This window comes from Cyprinus carpio, chromosome B16, assembly GCF_018340385.1.
Source record: "Cyprinus carpio isolate SPL01 chromosome B16, ASM1834038v1, whole genome shotgun sequence".
NCBI lineage: Eukaryota > Metazoa > Chordata > Actinopteri > Cypriniformes > Cyprinidae > Cyprinus > Cyprinus carpio.
The window spans coordinates 20,546,280-20,569,653 of record NC_056612.1 but is presented as its reverse complement, the minus strand read 5'-3'; the positions used below and the strand labels follow the sequence as shown (position 1 = coordinate 20,569,653).

General features: G+C 34.7%; 2 protein-coding genes across 2 annotated transcripts; one reads left to right on the top strand and one right to left on the bottom strand.

The window, feature by feature from the left end:
- Nucleotides 1-734: 734 nt before the first annotated feature.
- LOC109106172 (calbindin) lies at nucleotides 735-15,170 on the top strand. Its single transcript, XM_042741411.1, has 11 exons — nucleotides 735-892; nucleotides 1,180-1,256; nucleotides 6,592-6,666; nucleotides 7,193-7,273; nucleotides 7,639-7,695; nucleotides 10,654-10,731; nucleotides 10,834-10,889; nucleotides 10,981-11,020; nucleotides 11,102-11,155; nucleotides 13,408-13,479; nucleotides 14,412-15,170. The coding sequence occupies exons 1-11, from the start codon at nucleotides 814-816 to the stop codon at nucleotides 14,523-14,525; spliced, it is 783 nt and encodes a 260-aa protein (XP_042597345.1). The 5' UTR covers nucleotides 735-813; the 3' UTR covers nucleotides 14,526-15,170.
- A 1,503-nt stretch (nucleotides 15,171-16,673) lies between these two features.
- Nucleotides 16,674-23,371, bottom strand: LOC109106610 (2,4-dienoyl-CoA reductase [(3E)-enoyl-CoA-producing], mitochondrial-like). Its single transcript, XM_042741410.1, has 10 exons — nucleotides 23,163-23,371; nucleotides 22,514-22,713; nucleotides 22,023-22,080; nucleotides 21,809-21,895; nucleotides 21,571-21,718; nucleotides 19,515-19,614; nucleotides 18,067-18,139; nucleotides 17,632-17,778; nucleotides 17,234-17,296; nucleotides 16,674-17,132 (listed from the first exon to the last, which is right to left on the bottom strand). The coding sequence occupies exons 1-10, from the start codon at nucleotides 23,229-23,231 to the stop codon at nucleotides 17,073-17,075; spliced, it is 1,005 nt and encodes a 334-aa protein (XP_042597344.1). The 5' UTR covers nucleotides 23,232-23,371; the 3' UTR covers nucleotides 16,674-17,072.
- Between the last annotated feature and the right edge of the window lie 3 nt (nucleotides 23,372-23,374).

The following is a 23,374-nucleotide window of genomic DNA, read 5'->3' as shown; positions in this document are numbered from 1 at the left end:
TGGGAACTGAAAGTTTACCTTTGTAGATTCTGAACAAAAATGAACTCCATAAATAAAGGTAAAAAAAAAAGAGAAAAAAAAAAAAATGAAAATGTAAAAATATGAAGGAAGTGTCAGTCAGGCACGATATCCGTCGAGATTCACGTCGCCTTAAACTAATTTATTTATTTTTATTTTTTAATAAACCACAAAACCTTTTCTAAAATATGTGACGTGCGAGTCTATCATGCTTTATCGTAGTATCGCACAAAAATGATTGCTATAGAAAATGTAATGGACAGCCTAACTCTGTTCATGTTGCAACACGTAAAAAATTGGCACGCTGGCTAGCTTGACTAATAGTCTAGGCTACGTTAGAGAAAACATTGTTGAAATGAATATATTGCTGGAAAAAATATCAATATAAACATTTAAAGAAGTCGAAGCAAGTGAATAATTCGCACATTTTTATTCATTATGAGCGCAGGGGTCACTGTTTCCATAAAGCGCACTTGATTCACGTCAGATTGTAAAATGGACCTTTTTTTTTTGTGGCCAAATGTTCCACAATTCCTATTTTGAGTTTTATAAGTGTCAATGGGCTCGGTTGGAGACTGTGACATCCGCGCAGAAAGAAGTCCTGATTTAAATGCGTCTCACATCCGTGTAGCTCAGCAATGCGCGCGCTACCTGCGGCGCGCGGAGACAGAGGTGCGCTGGGCGTGTGCCATCATCTGAGGGGAGGGCGGAACTTGACTTAAATACTGGAGACATCACAGAGCCATTCTCACAGCATCGGTCTCACAGCATCAGCGCCTGACACACTGAGAAAACATGGCAAACGCCTACCTGCAAGGAGTAGAGATCTCAGCCTCTCAGTTCCTGGATATATTCCATCATTATGACAACGATGGTAATTTCTTTCCTTATTTTGTGGATTTCATGAACTGAAACATTTTTGGGGAAGAAAAAAAAAGGGATTATTCTTGCCACCTGCTTTGCAACTGGTTTCCAAAAGTTTGATTAAAATTATTTGTCTAACGTATCTTTCCTAACAGACAGTCATTAACCTGTGAGGATGTCAAAATGTGACAAGAGATAGATTGTTAGTCATTTCAGATGGTTTTGAAATACACTTTTTGGGCTGAAAGCACGTCTCATCTGTATTGTGTCATTGATTTGGGCTGTAAATGCTCTTAGGTAATGGATATATCGAGGGGAAGGAGTTGCAGAATTTTATCAAAGAACTTCAACAAGCCCGAAAACAAGCAGGACTGGTAAGTCACAGTTTTCTTCAGTCTTCTGCTGCATATTGGTATATAAGCATCAGGCTAGAACATACATGTGAAACATCCCAAGAAGATATTTTGTTGATAACACAATGTAATAATAATAAGAACAGTATCCAAAATCTGTTATTGTGGAACAAACAAAAAATATTTTCTCAAGAAAATGACAAAATTGAATGAATGAATGAATGAATGAATGAATAAATAAATAAATCTGTATTGTTTTAGAAAAAAAATAAAAATGCTTTTCTTTTCAAATATTAAATTTCCCCTGACATTGGAATATGATGAAACTTGACGTGTATTATCAAATTATCCTGCTGTCCACATGTAATAAACTGTGTGAGCTTTTAATTTTGTGGTTTTTGTGGTGTGATTTTTTTTTAAAGAATAAATAAAAGAGAATAAATAATAATTATTATTAATATAAAAAATTATACATTTATTATATATAGACATACACTCTAGAAAATGCTAAATACATTACGTTAAAAACGGAAAAACCCAGCAACTGGGTTGTTTTGACCCAGCAGTTGGGTTAAATGTTTAACCCGACCTTCTCGGTTGTAACACATCCGTTGGATCAAAACAACCCAGTTGCTAGGTTTGTCTGTATTTTACCAAAGACTATAGAATAAGGACTTTGATTTTACCCAGCGATGGGTTGTATTTAACCCAGCATTTTTAAAGAGTACTTGTCTAAATTTAGCCTATATCTGGAAAAGAAATCTTGTCTATTTTTTTTTATCTGATCCATTTTTGTTTGATACTGTAAGGATAGTAGCAGATTGCAAGAAAATTGCAAAGTTCAGTTTCCCTGAAAATTTTTAGTTGTAGAGGAGTTTGAAAAAGCTTAATGAATGAATGAAAATGAAAGATAAAAAAATACCTTTGTTAACACTGAAAAATAATATTGCACCATGCATCACTGCAACCCAACAATATAATATCTGCTAATAATATCTCCTCAGATGAGAGTGTGAGGTGTTGGTCATGGTCACAGATCATCTAAATGAATCTCATTTTGGTTCAGTAAATTGATACTTTATCTATGTGACCTTTTAAGAAGATATTGCAATTTTAGTGGCATTACACATTTGTCTCCAGGTTTTGCTGTATCATATGATGGAGTGGCATGTTATCAGACCTGTTAAAGCTCTGACAGAGGACAGAGACTTTGTCCCAGTTTGTCTCAGTCAGCACGTTAGAGTCAGTCTGTCTCCCCATCTGGGTTCATGCACATCTGCTGCTGGCTCCTCCCCTCATTTGCTTCATAGAGAATAAATCCTCATTTGCGTTTGTTTTACAACTCTACCATCCTCTGTAGTTGCAATCTGCTGGTTATGCAGTTATCTAAAAAGAACAGCAATGCACAGTGTGTTGAAAACAAAGATGAAAGAACCTAATCCTCATTGAGGGGAACTGCATGCAGACTTGATGTAGTGGAATGACCTTGGATGAAACTCATTACTGGTAGGAATGATGGTTTGTTCTTGTCTGGAATATACACATGCTGAAACTGCCAAACAAACAACGTTTATAAGGGCTGGGAATGACTGAATACATACTGAATAATTGGGAACTAAATGATTGTAATGAACGTCATAGTAACAAATGTGAAGTTTTGAGTTGTTCCATCATGAAGGTCAGAGTACGCAGCCATTTAGCAATCCTCCATGAGCAACCCGGGTTAGGTATCATGCTCAAGGTCTCAAGACTTGCTCTTTATGGTATCAGATTATATACAATGGCAGTTGCTTGGGTGACCCTTGGAAGTAAAGGACTGAAAATGTCTGGTCAAGGGAAAAACTTAAAGGTTTTGAGGCAATAAATAAATAAATAAATAAAAATGTAATAAATAAATAAAGACATATTGATAATGTTGATTGTCTGATGGAACACCAAGAACATGCACAAGCTGGATAAAATAAAATAAAATAAAATAAAATCATCACCACCACTACTGCTAATAATAATAAAACTTATTGATAATGTTGATTGGTTGATGGCAAAACAAGAAGGTGAAAAGGCCTTCATTAATGACTACAAAAAATTATTAAAAAAATAAAAAAATTAAATGTGCACTGAAAATATAAAATATTACAAATATACACTATATTGCCAAAAGTGTTGGGTCACCCCCTTCCAATGAACAGATTCGACTACTTTATAATTTCCATGAGTACAAATCTAGAAAAAATTAGAAACACACAATTCCCCACAATATCATTGATCATATTATCATACATTGAGATTGGGGTGTCTCAATACTTTTGGCAATACAGTGTATGTTGTCTGCAATAAAATCTGATAGAATACACTGCTAATTCTAAATGTCCATTATGATTAAAGAGGCTTTTTGAACCAGTTTGGTGGTTAGAGTATCAATCACCATGGGCTAATAAGTAAACCTCGACACTTTTACACAAACAAGAATTTACCAGCACTGATTTTTAACCTCTACAATCACACCATTTTATATTTTACCTGCAAGATCCAAATATACAGGTGTGAGGCTGGTCTGTCATTGTAAAACAGTGACATTCTTGTCCTCCATGTGGTTCCTGAGGTGGTGTCCAGTGGCTGTACTTTATTGAGATTCCCATGTCATTGAGTTACAGCCCTATTAGGCGTAAAGAGGAGGTGATGGACTGTGACAGGACTGAGGAAAAGCAGCCACTGGGTCATTTCACACCTCTAATGGTCTTGTGCTGTGCTGTGCTTTTCTGCTCCCTGAATGTCTCTCATGGGCCTCTGCATATAACAATTTAATTTATTCAGACTTTAAGACTCATTTAATCTTGTACATCTGTGCTTACCGTACTTCAGCACTCTTCACCTAATACTCTCGAATAAAGCAGACTGAAAATGTATTCATATAGATGTACATGGAACTCAACGCACAAACCTCAATAATGGTGACAATCTACAAACATCAAATGAGTAAAAATATGAGCCAACAAATAACTGATGACAAAAACATCAACAGCAGCATAAAGACAGCAAGCAACAAAACAAAGCTGTGGGAAGTCGTGGCCTAGAGGTTAGAGAGTTTGACTCCTAACCCTAAGGTTGTGGGTTTGAGTCTCGGGCCGGCAAAACCACGACTGAGGTGCCCTTGAGCAAGGCACCGAACCCCCAACTGCTCCCCGGTTGCCGCAGCATAAATGGCTGACTACTGCTCTGGGTGTGTGTTCACTGCTGTGTGTGTGTGCACTTTGGATAGGTTAAATGCAGAGCAAGAATTCTGAGTATGGGTCACCATACTTGACTGTATGTCATGTCATTTTCACGTCATGTTCAATAATCCTTGATCAGTAACTGCATAATTTATCCATGCTGCAATGCATGCTGGGAGCTGACAAACATTGAACAAATCAATAACATTGCTCCAAAGCTAAATTCTCAGCATACTCCAGTCTTCAGTGTCACATGATCCTTCAGAAATCATTCTAATATGCTGATTTGCTGTTCAAGAAACTTTCAAAGTTGTTATTATTATTATTATTATCATCATCAATATTTGAAACAGTTGAATACTTTTTTCAGGATTCTTTGATAAATAGAAAGCTTTTGTAACATTACACACTATACCATTCGAACTCTTGATGTCAGTATAATTTCTTTTGGGAGGGAAAGAAATTATAGAAATTAATACTTTTATTTAGCAAGGATGCTTTAAATTGATCAAAAGTGACAATAAAGACATTTATAATGTTACAAAAATGTTACAAGATTTCTATTTCAGATAAATGCCATTCTTCTGAACTTTTTATTCAACAAAGAAACCTGAAAAAGTTCTACTCAGCTGTTTTCGAAATAATAATAATTATAATAATAATAAATGTTTTTTGAGGAGCAAACCAGAAAATTAGAATATTTCTGAAGGATCATTTGAAGGAGTAATGATGCTAAAAATTCAGCTTTAAAATCACCAGAATAAATGACATTTAAAAATACATTCAAATAGAAAACATTTGTGTTAAAATAGTCAAAATATTTCAAAATTTTACTGTTTTTGCTGTACACCACTTTGGATGAAATAAATACAGGCTTGGTTAGCAAAGGAGACTTCTTTAAAATAAACATTAAAAATCTTACTGTTCAAAAACCTTTGACTGATAGTGTATGTATTGTAGATTCAAATTAATTCACACAAATAAGTTAATTGAAATTCACTCTGTTCATCCTTATCTGAAAGAGGCCCACTCAACCTAAACTGTTTCATTTGAATTTTTCTCCAGTTCTTTTAAATTATGTTTTGATTTTATCCTTTCTTCACTGTCATATCAGCTAAAGCAGAAATATAATTTTTATTTTATTTTTTTATTTTTTTGCATGCAACATATAAATACATTTTGTTATACTATAGAAAAGCATGAAATGGACTTCAAAGCTACAAGAAGCAGGAATTTTAACAGTTTTTAAAAATACAGCACAATGTATTGTTAAAGGATTTTTTTAATTTTCTGTATATATATATATATATATATATATATATATTATGTGTTGTGCTGTGTTTCAGAGTTGAAAGAAGATTTCTAGTCTGTAAATTTAATGGAAAATGTACTGGTAATTTTCCTTCTTCCTTTTTCTATGGATTTTATATATAATGGTATATATATATATATATATATATAAATTAAAATAAAAAATCTTTTACAACTTTCCATATCACCTATGCTAAAGCATATTGGAAACCGTATACACTCAATTTAGAATTCTGCCCTACACCAGTGCCATGCCCTCTCAGAGATGCCTGATTGAGGATATGCCTTCATTTGTCTCAGTCACCCTATTGATTCTCACTGAAACTGTAGTAAGACAAACAACTCTTGGTAAACAGGCGAAAGTTTAGAAAACTTGGTGGGTTGCATTTGAATGGTGCTTCAAGCTGATGGAACAAACTCTGGAGTCTGGGCCTAACTTTCATCGAAACCATTACCCCATCATGTGAACGAACTGAGGTGTTTCACATTTTAGTGATTTCTGCACAGTCATCACTCTATGTCCTATACCAAGATGGGCAGGTTTTTTGTTTGAGGAATGAGAACTCCTCTCATCTGTATCAAAAGCAGTATGAAAACAATCAGCATTGTGCAATGAGGGCTGAAGATAGCAGTACATCCCATCTGTCTGCACGTATTTGTTCTTACACATCAATGGATTTCAGAAGGCAGTAGAAATGGATTGTAACAGCCAGAAGCTTGATTATAGCCACTGAAATCTGCAGCAAACTGTACTTTTTTGTTAAAATGCCTAAAAATTTAAGATTGTATTTTTTGAAATGTCTGTTTGTTAAATTATTTTATTTTTTCCCCAGGAACTAACAGACAAAATGAAGGCCTTTGTGGAGAAATATGAGCAAAATGCTGATGGAAAAATAGGTATCGTTGAGGTAAGAAAGCTAAAACCCATGCTATGGTATTAAAATAATTGATTTTTTTGACTGTCCAAATGGCTGGCACAAGCAATTTTGTCTGGCAGGCACAGACTGCAGGGTTTAGGCTCCAAAATGAAAAAGGTTTGGCATGTTGACACAATCCAGTATTCAGCTCATGTGCTGTTGATTTACCTGCGAACAAAAACGTTTGTTCATTTATGAAATGCTTTCATGCAACAAAAGTACCATGAGCCACTTCTGACCATCAAAACATCGGTTATGAAAACAGAATCGCTTGTTCACATTGTTGAATGTGTAACCTGTTCAGAGGATTTACAGCCATCAATGCAGCTGTCAGCGGCTCTCTGGGGAGAATCATTTTAGAGATGCTATCACTAAGCAGATATCCTCAGACCTAGCAGCTTTTGACACTTCATAAACTGACATCCCTTCATTGCTGACTTGGAATGTATGCACATTATATTAATCAAAAAGTGCATACATTTTGTTGATCTGATCTCTGTTTTTACGTCTTTCACAGCTGGTACAAATACTACCAACAGAGGAAAACTTCTTGCTATTTTTCAGACAACAGCTGAAATCCTGTGCAGAATTTATGCAGGTGAGGTTTATACAAACTAGAATATACCATTGCATGTCTTTGAAGAATACAATTATGGCGATTACAGCACAAAATCAGCATATTAGATTGATTGATTTGTGAAGGATCATGTGACACTGAAGATTGGAGCAATGGCTGCTGAAAATTCAGCTTTGCCATAAATATTAAAATAGTATAAAAAAAACGTTATTTTAAATTGTAATATTTCACAATATTACTGTATTTAATGTATTTTTCACCAAACAGCACTAACAGACTTATTTAAAAAAAAAAATCTTAAAGACATTTAATAATGTAAATTCTGAAGATCAGTTTCAGCTTTCTGTAACAATTCCAATGTTTAATGTTATTCATTTCTCCACCAGGCTTGGAGAACTTATGATGCTGATCACAGTGGATACATAGAAGCTGACGAACTTAAGGTGAGAAAGAAACTTTTAACCTCTCACAAGATGTGAGCTCAGAGAGCAACCATCTTTGTCGAGGAACTTAACCTTGTGTGTAAAGACCCAGACACCCAAATGCTGTAGGAGTAAAAATAATACTAGTTATTTTAAACCTGTTATTTTCCCTTCAAATATATGTTGCTCTGACTAAACCTGGACACACTACAGCTTTAACCCTATATTTTACAAAAAAAAAGTCTACATACTTTTTGGAAATGTGACTACAACATTTCTGGTTCTGTTTGAGGTCAGTTTGATCTCAGCAAAAACATGTTATAGAAAAATGCAATAAAACAAAGTAAGTGTACTGCATCTTAATATGAAAAAATGCATTGGAGTGATTCATTTTTGGCATTCATTATCTGTTCTTATATACTTGGAAAAAAGTCATGAAGTATCAATTAAAGAAATAGTTCACCAAAAATGAAAAATTGCTGAAAATTTACTCACCCTTGGACCATCCAAGATGTAGATACGTTTGTTTTTCCACTGAAACAGATTTGGAGAAATGTAGCGTCACATCACTTGCTCATCAATGGATCCTCTGCAGTGAATGGGTGCCGTCCAATTCAAACAGCTGGAAAAAAAAAATCACAATAATCCACAAGTAATCTACAAAACTCCAGGCCATCAATAAACGTTTTGTGAAGTGAAAAGCTGTGTGTTTGTGATAAATCCATCATTAAGATGTTCTAACTTTAAACTGTTGCTTCCAGTAAAAATCTTAATATTGCTTTCTCCAGTGAAAAGGTCATCTTGTCTTAATTGGGTGAAAATATATGCACGGATGAAGCACAGTTTAAAAACAAAACAATCCACAACCGTTCTTAACAAATGTTGGTGGATTTTGATGCATTATCATGGTAAGTGCTATCATGGATTATGGATTGGTATTTTGGCCAGAAGCAATGGTTCAAAGTTGAAATGCCTTAATGGTGGATTTGTTTCTTTCAAACTCACAGCTTTTCGCTTCACAAGACATTAATTGATGGATTGGAGTTTTGTGGATTACTTGTAGATTAGTGTGATTTTTTTAATCAGCTGTGCTCTCACTCTGATGGCACCCATTTGCTGCAGAGTCTGGTAAGCAAGTGATATAAGGCTAAATTTCACCAAATCTGTTCCAACAAAATAGGGTAAGGAAATTGTCAGCAATTTTTCATTTTTAAGTGAACTTTTCCTTAAGTTTAAGTTAAGTTTGTTAGTTTAGACACTAAATTAGCCTTCAGAGCTCTCAGATGAACATGGACATGAGGGTTAACATCTTTTGGGTTTGGCAGGGAGTATAGCATTAGCATATTTGGCACACAAACTTGCTGATCAGCATACTTAAAGTTCAATTCCATCCTATTATCTCTTTATGATCTTGTTTCATATCACTCAGGACAAACCTTTTTAAAGAGTAAAATAAATTAACAACACATAATTAAACTAAAGATGCAAATCTCCTCTGAAGGCAGCTCGTACCTTCTTAAATGTAAGAGAGAGATCCATGAGGTCAGTCATGAGCCATACTGGATTACCCACTCTGGAGTTTCCTCCTTAAAAGTTAGCAGTGCTCTAGGTCTTTCTCCAGCATGTGTAAAGCAAGCACTGAGGATTTGTGCATTTAAATTAAAATAGGGAGTGGTTTCTTTGAACAGCTGCCAGATTTACAGGCAGTGATTTGATGAGTGCAATCTGTCAACACTGGACTGCTTTTGGACCCACTAATGGACCTCAGGCAGGAAAAGGAAATTCCGAGAGCTCTGTGAATTATGGACATTGCATTTTGGAGACAGCACCACTATAAAAAACAAAATATGGATAGTTCCGGTCAAGGATGCCGATTGGTCAAAACTGTTTATATTCTACAAACAAGTGCAAAAATGCCAGCAGCCTTGGTTCTGGAAGTATTTTTCTCATGAATTTTTCCCCATATGGATTTTGAAAAGTCTTTGTTTAATAGTTATAAGCCCTAACCTAAACCAATTAGGTGAATCACAACATTAGCATTTGAAAATCAGACAGAAAGACAAAAGGTACAAGGCTTTAACTAGGAAAAGAACTACAATCCCATGAAGCACTGCAAAAGATCAAATTAAAAATGACAGAACTTTCAGCTTTCTAAAATATGCATATTTTTCATACAAATATTTAGGTAGTCTTGAGTGTGTACAGAAACTGACTCTTGTCATTTGCAGTGCTTAGCAGAAGTGCAATTTATTTGTTGCGATTCTCTGATTGGTGGAGATTTCTGTGCAGAATCATGGGTTTTTTTCTCCAGGAATTTTGATGTTGAACAGGAGTATTTAGAAAATAAGTTAAAATAATGCAGGCTGATGGCTTCAACAAAAGTGTATAGCATCAGTTAGCAACCTTGGACCTCAAAGTATTTCTGTCATTGAAGTCTATCGTTCAAAATATATTTAATGCATCTTCTGTCATTGAAGGTCTAGAAGTTATCGTTTTATAATTTGAACAATCAGACCTCAAAGACAAAAATGTACAACTCTGTAATTTCAACAAATGTTTTTGGGAAAATTGAACGAACTTTCAAAGGGCTAATCTAAAATATGCATATTTTTCAATACTACAACTATTATAGTGTTACAGAAACTGACTTCTTTAAGAAAGTGCAGTTCAGGGCACCTTTGGAAGTGCAAATTTGTTGCGATTCTTCTGATTGGTCATTTTTCTGTGCAGAATCATGGGTTTTTCTCCAGGAATTTTGATGTTGAACAAGTATTTAAATAAGTTAAAATAATGCAGGCTGATGGCTTCAACAAAAGTGTATAGCATCAGTTAGCAACCTTGGACCTCAAAGTACTTATCGTTCAAAATAAAAGTATTTCTGTCATTGAAGTCTATCGTTCAAAATATATTTAATGCATCCTGAAAAGTATTCATGTAAAAAATAATCTTACTGACCCTAAACTTTCTTAATGACTCTGTAATTTTTTGAAAGACCTGCTTCAGAGGGCTAAAAAACCATATGATGAGAAGAAATTAGAGGAGTACACAATGACTACGGTAAGTTTAGAGTGAACTACACAGCCCAACAAAAATGTGCATTTAGTGTCACCTTGAGAACTTGCCACTTGAGGGAATAAATATTGTTGTTGTTTTTTACAGCTGAAAATTTTTGACTCAAATAAGGATGGAAAATTATGTCTGTCAGAAATGGCACGGTTCGTGAGCTTGCAAATTTGTTATGAATATTCATCGTTGCCCTATTAACTTTGATATTAAAATGGCAAATACCTCTTATTTTTTAAACAGGCTGTTACCAGACCAGGAGAACTTTCTACTCAAATTTCAGGTATGTCAGCATTAGGAATGAACCCATAAATGCACTGGATTTACCCTTAACCACCTACAACTGAACATTTTTTTTCTTCAGGGGGTAAAAATGTCCAGAAAAGACTTCAACAAGATTTTTGAGTTATACGATCAGGTAAGTCTCTTGAATTGATCAATCACCCTGTTATATCATTTAAAAATCAAAATCCTCTTTGCCCGACGGCCTTAAAATACCTCAAGCCTAAACTTAATACTGGTTGATTTTATGCATAACCAAGCATGCATAGATCAGCCAGAGTGTCTCCAATTGTATAAGACCGGAAAGCAGCCATTAGTATGCAAAGACAGTATGCTCTTTCTGGATATCACCTCCAACACCATTGAATCGTTTGGCCCTGCCTCCATTGTAATATATTACTGTGTCCCTGAATAGGGCAAATACCTCACTGCTGATGACAGCACTCCTGATCTTTATTGATTGGCAGGTTCTGGTTGCGAACTCACATGGAGACCAGCTCAAACGCACACATACCCATTTTTGGGCTATTAGAAAACACAGAGCGATGATGCGGCATTAGAGGAGGCAGCATCTGCTTAAAGCTCTGAGGCATTCCATTACAGACACACTGACTGCTGGTCTGCATTTAGCAGACATGTGGTTTGGCCTCATACTGTTTGCTCTGGGACAATGCAGCAGGCTAGCTCGTTCTTTCATCAGGTCATTAAGAGGCGATTTAAAGCCACTTTACAAATATTATGGAGATACATAGACTTACTTGACGGGCTTATTCCTAATTTAATGCTTTCAGTCTTTTGAAAAATCATAATGAAGCTTATTTTTGATGCAGTATGCAATAGTAAACAAAATAGTTCACACAAAAATTAAAATTATGTTATTATTTAACCTCAAAATATTATATCAATATATAAAAATAAAATAGAAAAAAATGTGTGACGATTTGTTCTGAAGCATATTTGCAATCCCAGGTTAATTTTTCTCCAAAAGCTGTGAAAATAAAATAAAATAAAAAAATACCTCTGTGCTCCTAAAAATGTAAGAAATATAAGAGGTGATTTTAAGGCTATATTTCAGACATTATGAAAATACTAGGACTTACTTGATTAGCTTATCCTTAATTTAAAGGGATAGTTCACCCAAAAATGAAAACTCTGTCATTAATTACTCACCCTCATGTCGTTCCAAACCCGTTAGACCATCATCTTTGGAACCTGAATTAAGATAAATTTTTTTTATAAAATCTGAGAGCTCTCTGACCCTGCCATAGACAGCAAGGATCCTAACACGATCAAGGTCCAGAAATGTAGCAAGGACATCTGCAAAATATTCTATTTGACATCAGGGGTTCAACCGTAATTTTATGAAGCTACTGTATAAGAATACCTTTTGTGCACAAAGAAAACAAAAATAATAATTTTATTCAACAATTCTTCTCCTTGCGCCACCATTATGGAGACAGTATCACAACGCATGCGCTTGTTCCGCATTATGTGTCAGCACACGCATGCATCATTTACATGAAGCGGAAGCAAGCGCATGCATCGTGATACTCTTTACATAATGGTGGCATACCACAGTATTAAGGAGAAGTAAGAGAAGATTTGTTGAATAAAGTCGTTATTTTTGTTTAAGTATTTTCATAGCTTCGTAAAATTATGGTTGAACCCCTGATGATTTTACCGGTGTCCTTGCTACGTTTCTGGACCTTGATCATGGTAGGACCCTTGCTGTCTATGGAGGGTTAGAGAGCGCTTGGATTTGATCAAAAATATCTTAATTTGTGTTCCTAAGATATAAGAAGGCCTCACAGGTTTGGAACGACATGAGGTTAATGTCAGAATTGTCATTTTTGGGTGAACTATTCCTTTAATGCCTAGATATATAATTTTATGATACATGTATATATAAATTTTAGTCAAAAAGTCGAATCAAATAAAATCTACTTTTGTGTTCCTAAAAATTTAAGAAATATAAAATATAAAAATGAAAAAAAAAGAAAAAAAAAAGGATTTGGTAGGCCATGATGGTGAATAAAATATGTGGTTCCCTTTAAACCAAATAGTACAGAGTACATACACTGCCTTTTCAGAAGCATGTCTAACTGTCTCAGGCCATCTAAAGGACGTTACAGGCCCGCTTTCTCTGGCTGTTATTTCTTCAAAGCACCAAATGAGCACCCCAAGACCCAGCATGTCATTGCATTGACTCTGTGTGCAAAACCGATCCTTAATGCCCTGATTTCCAATCTCTCCCTAGAGAACATTGCATGAGGCGTCCCTAATGTCTGAATAGAGAATACAGGAAATGATGGTAAAGTGGCATGACGCTGAGTTTCCTCAGTGGCTGTCACACATCTGTGCTCGTTAATGTTCACTATGCTCTCCTAGGACAAGAACGGTTACATGGACGAAAACGAGCTTGACGCTCTCCTCAAAGACCTTTGTGAGAAAAACAACAAGGTATGCATCTAAAAACCCCAGCTGATCGGAGGTTTCAAGCTTTCATTTTCTGAGATCTCTCAATGTATTCTGACTCTCAGTTGAGGATCAAGATGAGCACAAACTATTTTCCTGAAGCAGACTCATAAATGATAATACTATTGAGAAATCTAATCTCCTGCTGCTGCATGTGGATTGCATGCAAATTCTCAGCTTTAGAGGACAGAAAAAAGGAAGAAATTACTGTCATACACAACTATTATTACTTAGAAAGGCATTTGTCTGGGATCAGTACAAGTTCAGCTAGTAATCTGTAGACACCACAGATAACAGCTTCAGTCCCTCAGTTTGTAAAAACAATCAATATTAGCACATTTAGAAATGCACTTACTATGAAAGTCTGTGGGCAAAAGCATTCCACAAGAATTGAAGATTCCATTAAGTGTAGTTGTCTTTCTTGTGTGTGTGTGTGTGTGTGTATACAGTACAGACCAAAAGTTTGGAAACATTACTATTTTTAATGTTTTTGAAAGAAGTTTCTTCTGCTCATCAAGCCTGCATTTAATATTAAAATAATATTACTTTTTTTTCCTGTATTTTTGATCAAATAAATGCAGGCTTGATGCGCAGAAGAAACTTCTTTCAAAAACATTAAAAATAGAAATGTTTCCAAACTTTTGGTCTGTACTATATAAATATTATATATATTTTGGTCTGTACTATATAAATATAACAAAATTATATATATTTTTATTTTTTTATTTATATATTTTTAATTATAAAAAAATTATTTTTATAGTAGATGCTTAAGATATTTAATGAACCTATAATGTAACCCCATCCCCCCCAAAAAAAAAAAAAAAAAATACAATAAAAATAAATAATAATAATAATAAAGTCAGTAATATATTTTAATTGCTCTTCTTTTAGATGCTCTTTTGATCTCTTCACAGGTTCTAGAGGTCAGCAAAATCCCGACGTACAAGAGCGCCATCATGGCTCTGTCTGATGGCGGCAAGCTCTACAGAACAGAGTTAGCGCTGGTGTTGTGCGCAGAGGAGATGTGAATGCCTCCATCAGTACTTACACCATCCCAGAACCCCGTCCTCAGCTCACCTGTGATGCATAAAGTAGCTAGAACCCTCTTACGTTCTTTCATTTGGAACATGGATTTCACACAGACAGGCAACCCTGTGGCACATTTAAATTTGTTGTTTCTATACTGTTTCTAAGTGTACAGATTTTTTAACAATGGCACACGTACAATACTTACAACCTACACTGCATACATAAACACAACATTTCCCTTAACAAAAGAAGAGACCCAACATGCTAACAAATCCCCATCCCGATTCAATATCCAAAATATCCACCAATACCTATTCAGTAAGTATAATAAGTATTGATTTATCTTACAATATCATAGACAAAAGCAATAATGTCCTCAAGGAATGCTGATGAAACACGGCCTGTTGGTGGGATCTATGTAGAACTCCAAAAGGCTGCATTTACTTTTGCGATGCATGTTTGTATCAGACGGCAGGCCCTGCTAGTGGGGTTTTTTGACTGCAAGGACATGCCGAATGTAATGCATCGCCCCAGTCCTGTCTCTAATGTTAGATTTTGCACTGTAAAGAATGACATGCTACTCTATGCTAAACACCACAGACACTGTGTAAGAAAACATTAAACTTATTGAATGACTACCTGAATCCAGTTGTGTGTCATGGATCCCTTAGTCCCTAAAAATCAGCCCAATTTTAATTCCAGACATTTGGTTTCTTTTGTTTAACAGTTCATATAATGAAAGCCAATGGGATCCAATGTTGTTTGGTTTTGGACCCCATTGATTTTCATTGTATGGATAAAAACAGTCGAAGCATTCTTCTAAATACCTTCTTTTGTGTTCTGCAGAAGAAAGAAAGTCAGGTTTGGAACAATACAAGTAAATTATGAAGATTGTTCATTGTGTGATTCAGTGAAACAATCACAACATGCAAATGTTAGTTTGCTCAGTAAATAAAATCATTCTCAAAATGAATGCCTGGATTTGGAACAGTACATGAACATGAAGCCGGGGTTAGAGAGTTCTAGCAAAAGCTCTCCTTCCCATTTAAAGTTTCAAGAGATCATGATCTTATCTTATAATTGAACAGCTGACCTTCCCAAAGCAGACACCCCAAGACATAAAACTTGCGTCATTGTGAACAAACAGAAACACTGTGTTTAAACCTGTTTGTTTAGTTGGAACATTGAGAGCTTGATGAAACTAAATCAATTATGATAGCAGCATATTGAAAATGCATTTGATTTTCATATTTTCCCATATCTATATCAAGATATTATGGAATTGTGGAATGGGCCGGAACACCAAGGATGAATGGCATTCAAGAGAAATGTCTCTTCCCCTCAAGCGCTGTAGCTGGGAAATTGTTTTGAAACCAGAATTTCAATGCCAATTTATGAGCTATTTTAGCACCCTGCCAGCAATATCCAGTGATTTAGGCTTGACCTGAAAATGCCACTGTTAATGCTAACTGATATATTTAGCACTAATGACTATAAAGACATATTGAGGCCTAAAACCGTCAAGACTCAGCCTTTGTCCAGAAAATATATTAAATTACGTATTAAGAATTTAAATATATCTATTAATATGTAATATATTAAATGAATTCACTACAGTTCAAAAGTCAGCTAATTCTTTTAAAGAAATTAATTGAATGACTACAGATAGATTAGATATTTTAAATACTAATTTCACATTACTGTATTACTTTATTCTCAAAACATAAATAAAAAATACTGACTTCAAACTTTTAAATAGTAGTGTGTAAGTGTGTATTCATAAAATAGAACAACACAAATTTAACAAATGGTAAAATTTAGATGTGATTATCTGTATTATGCAAATATTATAATTCGTTACTATCAACAAGAGCAAGTCAACAAGAAAACATACAATTTTTCATAAGGATACCACACCATGTCATTTTTGTGTTCTGTACTCTCAGATGCTGTCAAGAACCCTGGAAGCTACTAGGATAAAAGAGCAGAAAACAATGAATATAAAGACTCCTCAGTGGTTATTTGAGTGGAGACTGATTTAAAAACACTTTCTAAAAAAAATAAAATAAACGGAAATACAAAGCTATTAAATCCTGTATCTTGCTTATTTTTTAATCCCTCAAACTGATAATTAAACAAGAATAAAGCAAGAATTAAGGCAGAATTTATTCTTCAGAATACATATTTTTAACAAAATTAATTTCTAAGCATCAAACGAGTTAATGTATACCAAACTCATATCTACCATAAAGGTAACCTACATGTTTACAGCATACATAATGTAATTGCCATTGTTACAATGGGTAGTTAAGGCAGAAATGGCAGACTGATCAAAAAGTACACAAATCTAGAATTCAGCACAGCTCAAAAAATTCACACAACAATTCAGTGTGATAAAAATGTCACTGGGTGGATATTTTTATGTGCCAAGACAATTAAAGTCTCAATTTACACAATCTAAAAATCATAATTCAAAATAGTTAATCCCCTGTGGGAGACTGAGATCAGGACTGTCATTAATGCTGAGTTACTGCAGTTTCAGAGGTTTATGATCCTTTTGTGTTTCTGATTTTTGCTTCCATTATGGCCCATTGCTCCTGTGTGACCTAGCAAATAAAATCAAGGTAAACATATAATAAATAAAGTAATAAAAACTCCCCGTTGTAAATTTCTGATTGACTGACTTTAAAGGGGGAAAAAAAATCACCTCTTTCATGCCATTAAACTCGCCAGCAAGGGAAACATATTCACCGCCATCCATTCGAATGATCTGTGAGGACAGAGAAGATATATAAGATGGAAATTTGTCTTTCAATGTGAAAAACATATTAGCTGCCCTGTCAGGGGTCATTAACTTTATAAGTATTGGGTCATTACAGTAATGTGCCGGACCATATAATTCCATATTGATCTCTGGAGCACTATTTTTTTCTCTAATTCCTCACAAAATTCCCTCAGATATTCAGAGAGAGAAAGGGGGGTGGAGTGTGTGCCCTTGGCTCCGTTTCAATTTGGCTGTAAACGGAGAGGCCCTGTGGGGATGATGCTAGGTGAGCTCTCGCCCAGAGAGACAAAGCACTTTTCACGCAAGGTCACCGAACTCACCGCGCCTGATACCCAGCTGGCATAATCGCTGCAGAGGTAGGCGGCAAGGTTGGCGATCTCTCCAGGAGTACCCAGACGACCCACGGCTATATTCTCTAACATCACCTGCTCAAACGTACCAATGGGATCCATTCTGCTAAAGGCACCTTCAGAAAAATACAGGAGGAGTCACTGTAAAGCACTGTTTTTCAAATGGATTACATAAAATTTTAAAACATAAAGCTTTAAAGATTGAAAAAAACCTGACTGGACAGAAAGTCAGAGAGTTAAACTTAAAAACTGAATAATTCCATCTGGTTTTCATTGAAAAGATCTGACAAGAAGTATGATTCATTCACAAACTGGACATCACTACTTCTCCATAAACACACTTAAGTTTGGATGATGATGTTTTCAGAGAAGAACAACTTAAAGACATGAACGTCATGAATGTACCTTGGTTTTGATTGGTCCTGGTTGAATAATGTTGAATCGCATGCCGTATCTGCCCCACTCTGCTGCCAGAGACCTATGGGTATCTGAATCAGTCAGACTTTTTACACATGCACTGATTTATTTAAAATTTGTCCCACTTTTTGGGGACATCTGCTCATCCCATCTATCAGACATGGCGACCGCAGTTTCTAGTGCCATTATCTTCCTGAGACAGACTTTTCTACCATTAGGTTTATCACACAGGGAAAGCAATAAGAAACATGGTGACTCACAGTCAAAGCCAAGGAAAATGCAAATTAAAGGGCTGCTAAGGCTCTGGTGATCTTATGTACCATGTATACAGCACACTTCAAATCAGAGTGCAATCATGTTGCCACTTTCCACTTCAGCAAAAGAGTTTTTCGTAAGGTCCAAATCGTGTATACAAGTGCTGTAGGGTCACTGAAAATTCAAAGAAGCAAAAAAAAAAATAATAATTTTATTGATTTAAAAGAAAATTATTTTAATATTTGTAAGATTTCGGAAAAAATAACTTTTATTACACTTCCACGTTCAGAAAGCAGAAGCGACAAGAAGTAGTAAAACAACTTCCCCTTTAGTTTGTACCAGTGGTGGTTCACTAACATTTGAATTAAACAAAATGAGAAAATTAAATGATTTTTAAATATTTTATTAATTATGTTTATTATATTAAAACACTATGACCTAAAATAATAATAATAATTATATATATATATATATATATATATATATATATATACATATACATATATACATATATACATACACTTTTTTTTGGGGGGGGGGGCTCATAGGTCACACTATGTATAATACAATATTTACTATATATATATATATATATATATATATATATATATATATATATATATATATATATATAGGCAAGGCAACAAATTTGGATAAACAACTTTTTGTAATCAAGTTAGTGATTCTCAGTTAATTACTCATGAATATATAAACATCGATAATACAGCATCACCAATTTTAATATAAGTAATATACATAACTATTAAATAATACAAATATAATAATAATATAATACTAAAAGCAGTGTGTGTAATAATATATAAAGAAATGTGTAAATATAAATGTATAAATCCTGTCATTGAACTAAACATTTCAGCAGAGATGATATTATTTTTAATGAGCTACTGATCTGAATCATCAGTTAGAAAGGGTGCTGTTCACCTCTCCCTGTTGTATTTTCCACATATTTAAACACTCCTTGAGGGGAGAGGATCAAGATACCTGTCTTACAATAAAAATGTAAATGAAACACACAGCATCTTCTTTATGATAATATATGCAGCCCTCCAAAAATATATTAAAAAAGGAATTTGACAGGAGGACCTGATTCTCAAAGGAGACAACAGCCTACCAGGTGAATTGAACCTAAAAATGTGTCTGTAGTGTAACAGAGTACATACGTGCAAAGCTTCTCCACTCCAGCTTTAGCCGCAGCACTTGGCACAACAAATCCCGAGCCACTCTCAGCATAGATTGTGGTGATGGCCAGAAATGCAGCACCTCATAAATTCAACACGATTATCAGTTTCTGGTGCTTCAAATAAGATGAAACTAAACTTCAGATCATCTGAGACACAATGAGATGATGATAAAACAGTATAAGTTGTTATGCTGCATCAAGAAGAAAAAGAATAAATCAAATCTTTGTTTTCAATTACCAGTGAAATGCAAACACAAATACAGTGTCGTGAAGGTCAAACTTATTATCAATAGTATAATATCTTTAGACTATGAGTTAATGGAGCAATTGAACAGTCTGTAATCACAATGTTCAAGGAAGCAGAAAGAGGTCAAAATAATCAGGTGAGAGGCTGGATGTCACACACACACACACACACACACACACACACACACACACACACACACACACACAAACACACACTAATGTGACTGAGGCAATGAACCAGAATCATCTTATCTTGCTTGTTGTCATCGTATCCACACACATACTTGGCTCTTATCATTGCAAAGTAAAAGTACATAAAGAAAAATGATTTCTTAATTTACAGAGAAGTAATTACACTGGCTTACTGGTTACAGCCAGAAGCTGTTATCTAAAACAGAAAACAAAGAGAGCAGAAAACAGCATGAATGCACATAAATTACCCTATTATAAAAACAGGCTTGATTACCTAAATAAAAATCCCACATTTTGACAACTTTTTATGCCACATTTCCAAAAGCATGGCTCATGGGATGTGCAAGAAGCCACAGGCAACCTCATTACAGCAGAAGCATCAAGACAACAGGCAGTGAAAGAAAAACATGGATCATCTGGACAACCATACATCTCTTGTGCACTCCAAGGCTGCATTTATGTGATTCAAATTACACTAAAACAATCCTATTGTGAAATATTATTACAATTTAAGAAAACGGTTTCCCATTATAATACATCTTAAAATGTAATTTTTTATTCCTGTGATGGCAAAGCTGAATGTTCAGCACCCATTACTCTACAGAAATGATTCTAATATGATGATTTGCTGATACCTTTATGCAAATCTTGATTCATTATTTTAGAATTATTTGGCGAATGGAAAGCTCAAAAGAACAGCATTAATTTAAATTTTTTTTTTTTAGAACATTATTAATGTCTTTACTTTCATTTTTTTTATCTATTTAATGCATGAATAAATAAAAAAAACAAAAAAACATTTGAACTAATGTAAAAATAAATAAATATTTTAGGGTTCTATATTTATCTCTATTGACTGCATCTGTGACCAGCCACCACAGAAAATAATTTTGACATGTTCCTCAAAAACAGAAATGCACTTACATAAACTCTTCAGAACAAAAAATAAAATTATCTAAACTGTCCTTGTAGCAATAGGACTACATTTCTGGATGGATGGACGTTCGGTTATACATTTCTGAATTAATTTCATGGTTTACCATGCTTACATGTAAAATTAGGTAATTTTGTGGCTGTACTTTTGGAATGATGTTCACTGTAAACAATTTTTTGCAAAGCAATGTCAAGCTGCTTAGAATTCTGATACAAGGGCATGGTTTTTCAGACTAAAAATTTCATTTTTACAAATCGAGGAAGTATTTACACAGATGTTATTGATAGAACTTTCTATGAAATTCAAAACATTCTGTTAACTATTAAAGAATCACTAAGACACATACCACAGATTATCAGTAATTTGGGTACTCTCTTTTGCACTTACTGCCCTCTAATGGTCATGTACTTCAAATCAACTACTGTACTTCCATTTATCATTTGAACATCAGTTTCACGTATTCATGCATATTGCAGAAGCTTTTATCCAAAGAGCCTTACATTGCATTCCAGGTACACATTTTTTTTTTTTTTTATCAGTGCATACCCTTGGCATTGCTAGCACTATGCTCTACTGTTTGTAACGATAAGCTTTCTATCATAATTAAAAGTTAAATAATTACCCTACAACTCCTTTGCTCCATTTCTATAAAAATAATAATCACCTTTCTCAGCTTTGATGAGGCGTTTCCCGATGTCTAGCGTGACATATGCGGTGCCGTTCAGCACTATGTCAGTGATGGTTCTCCAGGCATTGGGGGAAAGCTTCTCTGAAGGAGAGATGAAGTTTCCAGCAGCATTGTTTATCACCACCTGTGGGTTGACAAATCATTTCAGAAGCAGTTTTGTTTATCTGGCTCAATCTATTGCATCACTCCTGTTAAGATGGAGACCTAAACCTACATCAGGCAGGCCGACATCATTTACAAGCTTGTTAACAGCAGCCTCCACTGAAGCAGGGTCTCTAACATTACACTGGACGGCATGGACCTGAAACATGAACACATTCATCAAACTCTAGGAGGATGAAAACAAGCTCTTAATCATAATCTGGAATCCACATGAACTACTCCAAGAATATGACAATGTTTGCATAGACTTTCTAAAGCAGAGGTACCTTGTTTCCTGTCTGTTGTGTGATTTCATCAGCTGTTTTTTTCAAAACGTCAAGATTTCTGGAATTGAAGTGACGACAGAAGACGTAAGACAAATAATTGCTCAAATTCAAAGTTTTGGCTTTGCTTGTAGAGTGCATTCGCAATTATTCAAGAACTAAAAGAACTACAAATAAAGTGAAGGTGTGTCCAAAGAAAGAAGTCTCTTTATGCTCACCAGGGTACATTTACTTGATCAGAATTACAGTAAAAACAATAACAATATAACAATTTAAAATAACCCTTTTCTATTTGAACATATTTTAAAATATAATTTATTCTTGTGGTGCCAAAGCTGAATTCCAGTCTTCAGTGTCACATGATCCTTCAGAAATCATTCTTATATGCTGATTTGGTGCTCAAGAAACATTTCCTATTACCAATATTGGGAACAATTGTGCTGCTTAATAATTTTTTTTTTTTTTTGACATTTTTAACAAGAAGAATAACTAACCTGCTGGCTATCACACACTCTGCTCCTAGTGAAGACAGTGTGGTGGTCATGGCTTTTCCAAGTCCTGTTCCTCCTCCAGTGATGAAGGCCACTTTGTTTTTGTAAGTTCCTGGGAGAAGCATAACACGTTCAGAAGGTGGGAAGAATCTAGCTTGAGGAGGATTGCTTTGGTATAAAGTGTTTGTCCCATTTCCAAACAGCTGTTAAAGGATGCAAAGAGGGTCACTTTATTTTAATACATTAATTCAGTCATTTATAAATAGTAGCCTAGCTATTATAAATAGAAACTGGGTGAATGGTCATAATGACAATGCCAGTTCTCTGCAGAAGCTAGAGAATTATACATTCTAATGCACGCAATAGGTCTCAAATAAAAAATATATTTGAAAGGCACGATTTTCCTATTCAGTACACATTATTACAATTAAAAGAGATACTTTTACTCAAATATAACAGACTTTGCAAGCTATTTAAAATTAAATGATCTAAAATACACACTTAAACGCACAATATTGTATTTTATATATGGTTTATTTGCCTAAAGTTCCAGAAATTACTTTATATTGGCAGCATTTTATTAGATTTCGAAACTAAATTGTAAATGCATGCACAAAATCTTAATTGCACATGGACAAAATAAAATTCTTACTCGTGCTGGTATGAAGCACTTGTTTGGAGAAACTCTATTTAACACAGTCAGTCCTCTGAGCAGCGCCATTGCGTCAAAATGAATCTTTTTTTAGAGAGAAAGCGTGTTTTTACAAAGTAGCAACATGCAAATAAACTAGTGAAGTAGGGATCAGTAACGCCTCTGACGTATTAAATGACTCCACAACTAAAGTCCGAAAATCCTGAACGATA

What these genes read in the sequence shown, in the direction of transcription:
- LOC109106172 (XM_042741411.1), top strand. Translation starts at nt 814, where the DNA reads ATGGCAAACGCCTACCTGCAAGGAGTAGAGATCTCAGCCTCTCAGTTC. An exon ending in GAAAAATAGGTATCGTTGAG is followed by an intron (nt 6,667 to 7,192) that starts GTAAGAAAGCTA and finishes CGTCTTTCACAG; the next exon opens with CTGGTACAAATACTACCAAC. An exon ending in TTTGTGAGAAAAACAACAAG is followed by an intron (nt 13,480 to 14,411) that starts GTATGCATCTAA and finishes ATCTCTTCACAG; the next exon opens with GTTCTAGAGGTCAGCAAAAT.
- LOC109106610 (XM_042741410.1), bottom strand. Translation starts at nt 23,231, where the DNA reads ATGGCGCTGCTCAGAGGACTGACTGTGTTAAATAGAGTTTCTCCAAAC. An exon ending in AGTGCTTCATACCAGCACGA is followed by an intron (nt 22,714 to 23,162) that starts GTAAGAATTTTA and finishes ATCCTTTAACAG; the next exon opens with CTGTTTGGAAATGGGACAAA. An exon ending in CCAGCTGGGTATCAGGCGCG is followed by an intron (nt 17,297 to 17,631) that starts GTGAGTTCGGTG and finishes CTGTCCTCACAG; the next exon opens with ATCATTCGAATGGATGGCGG.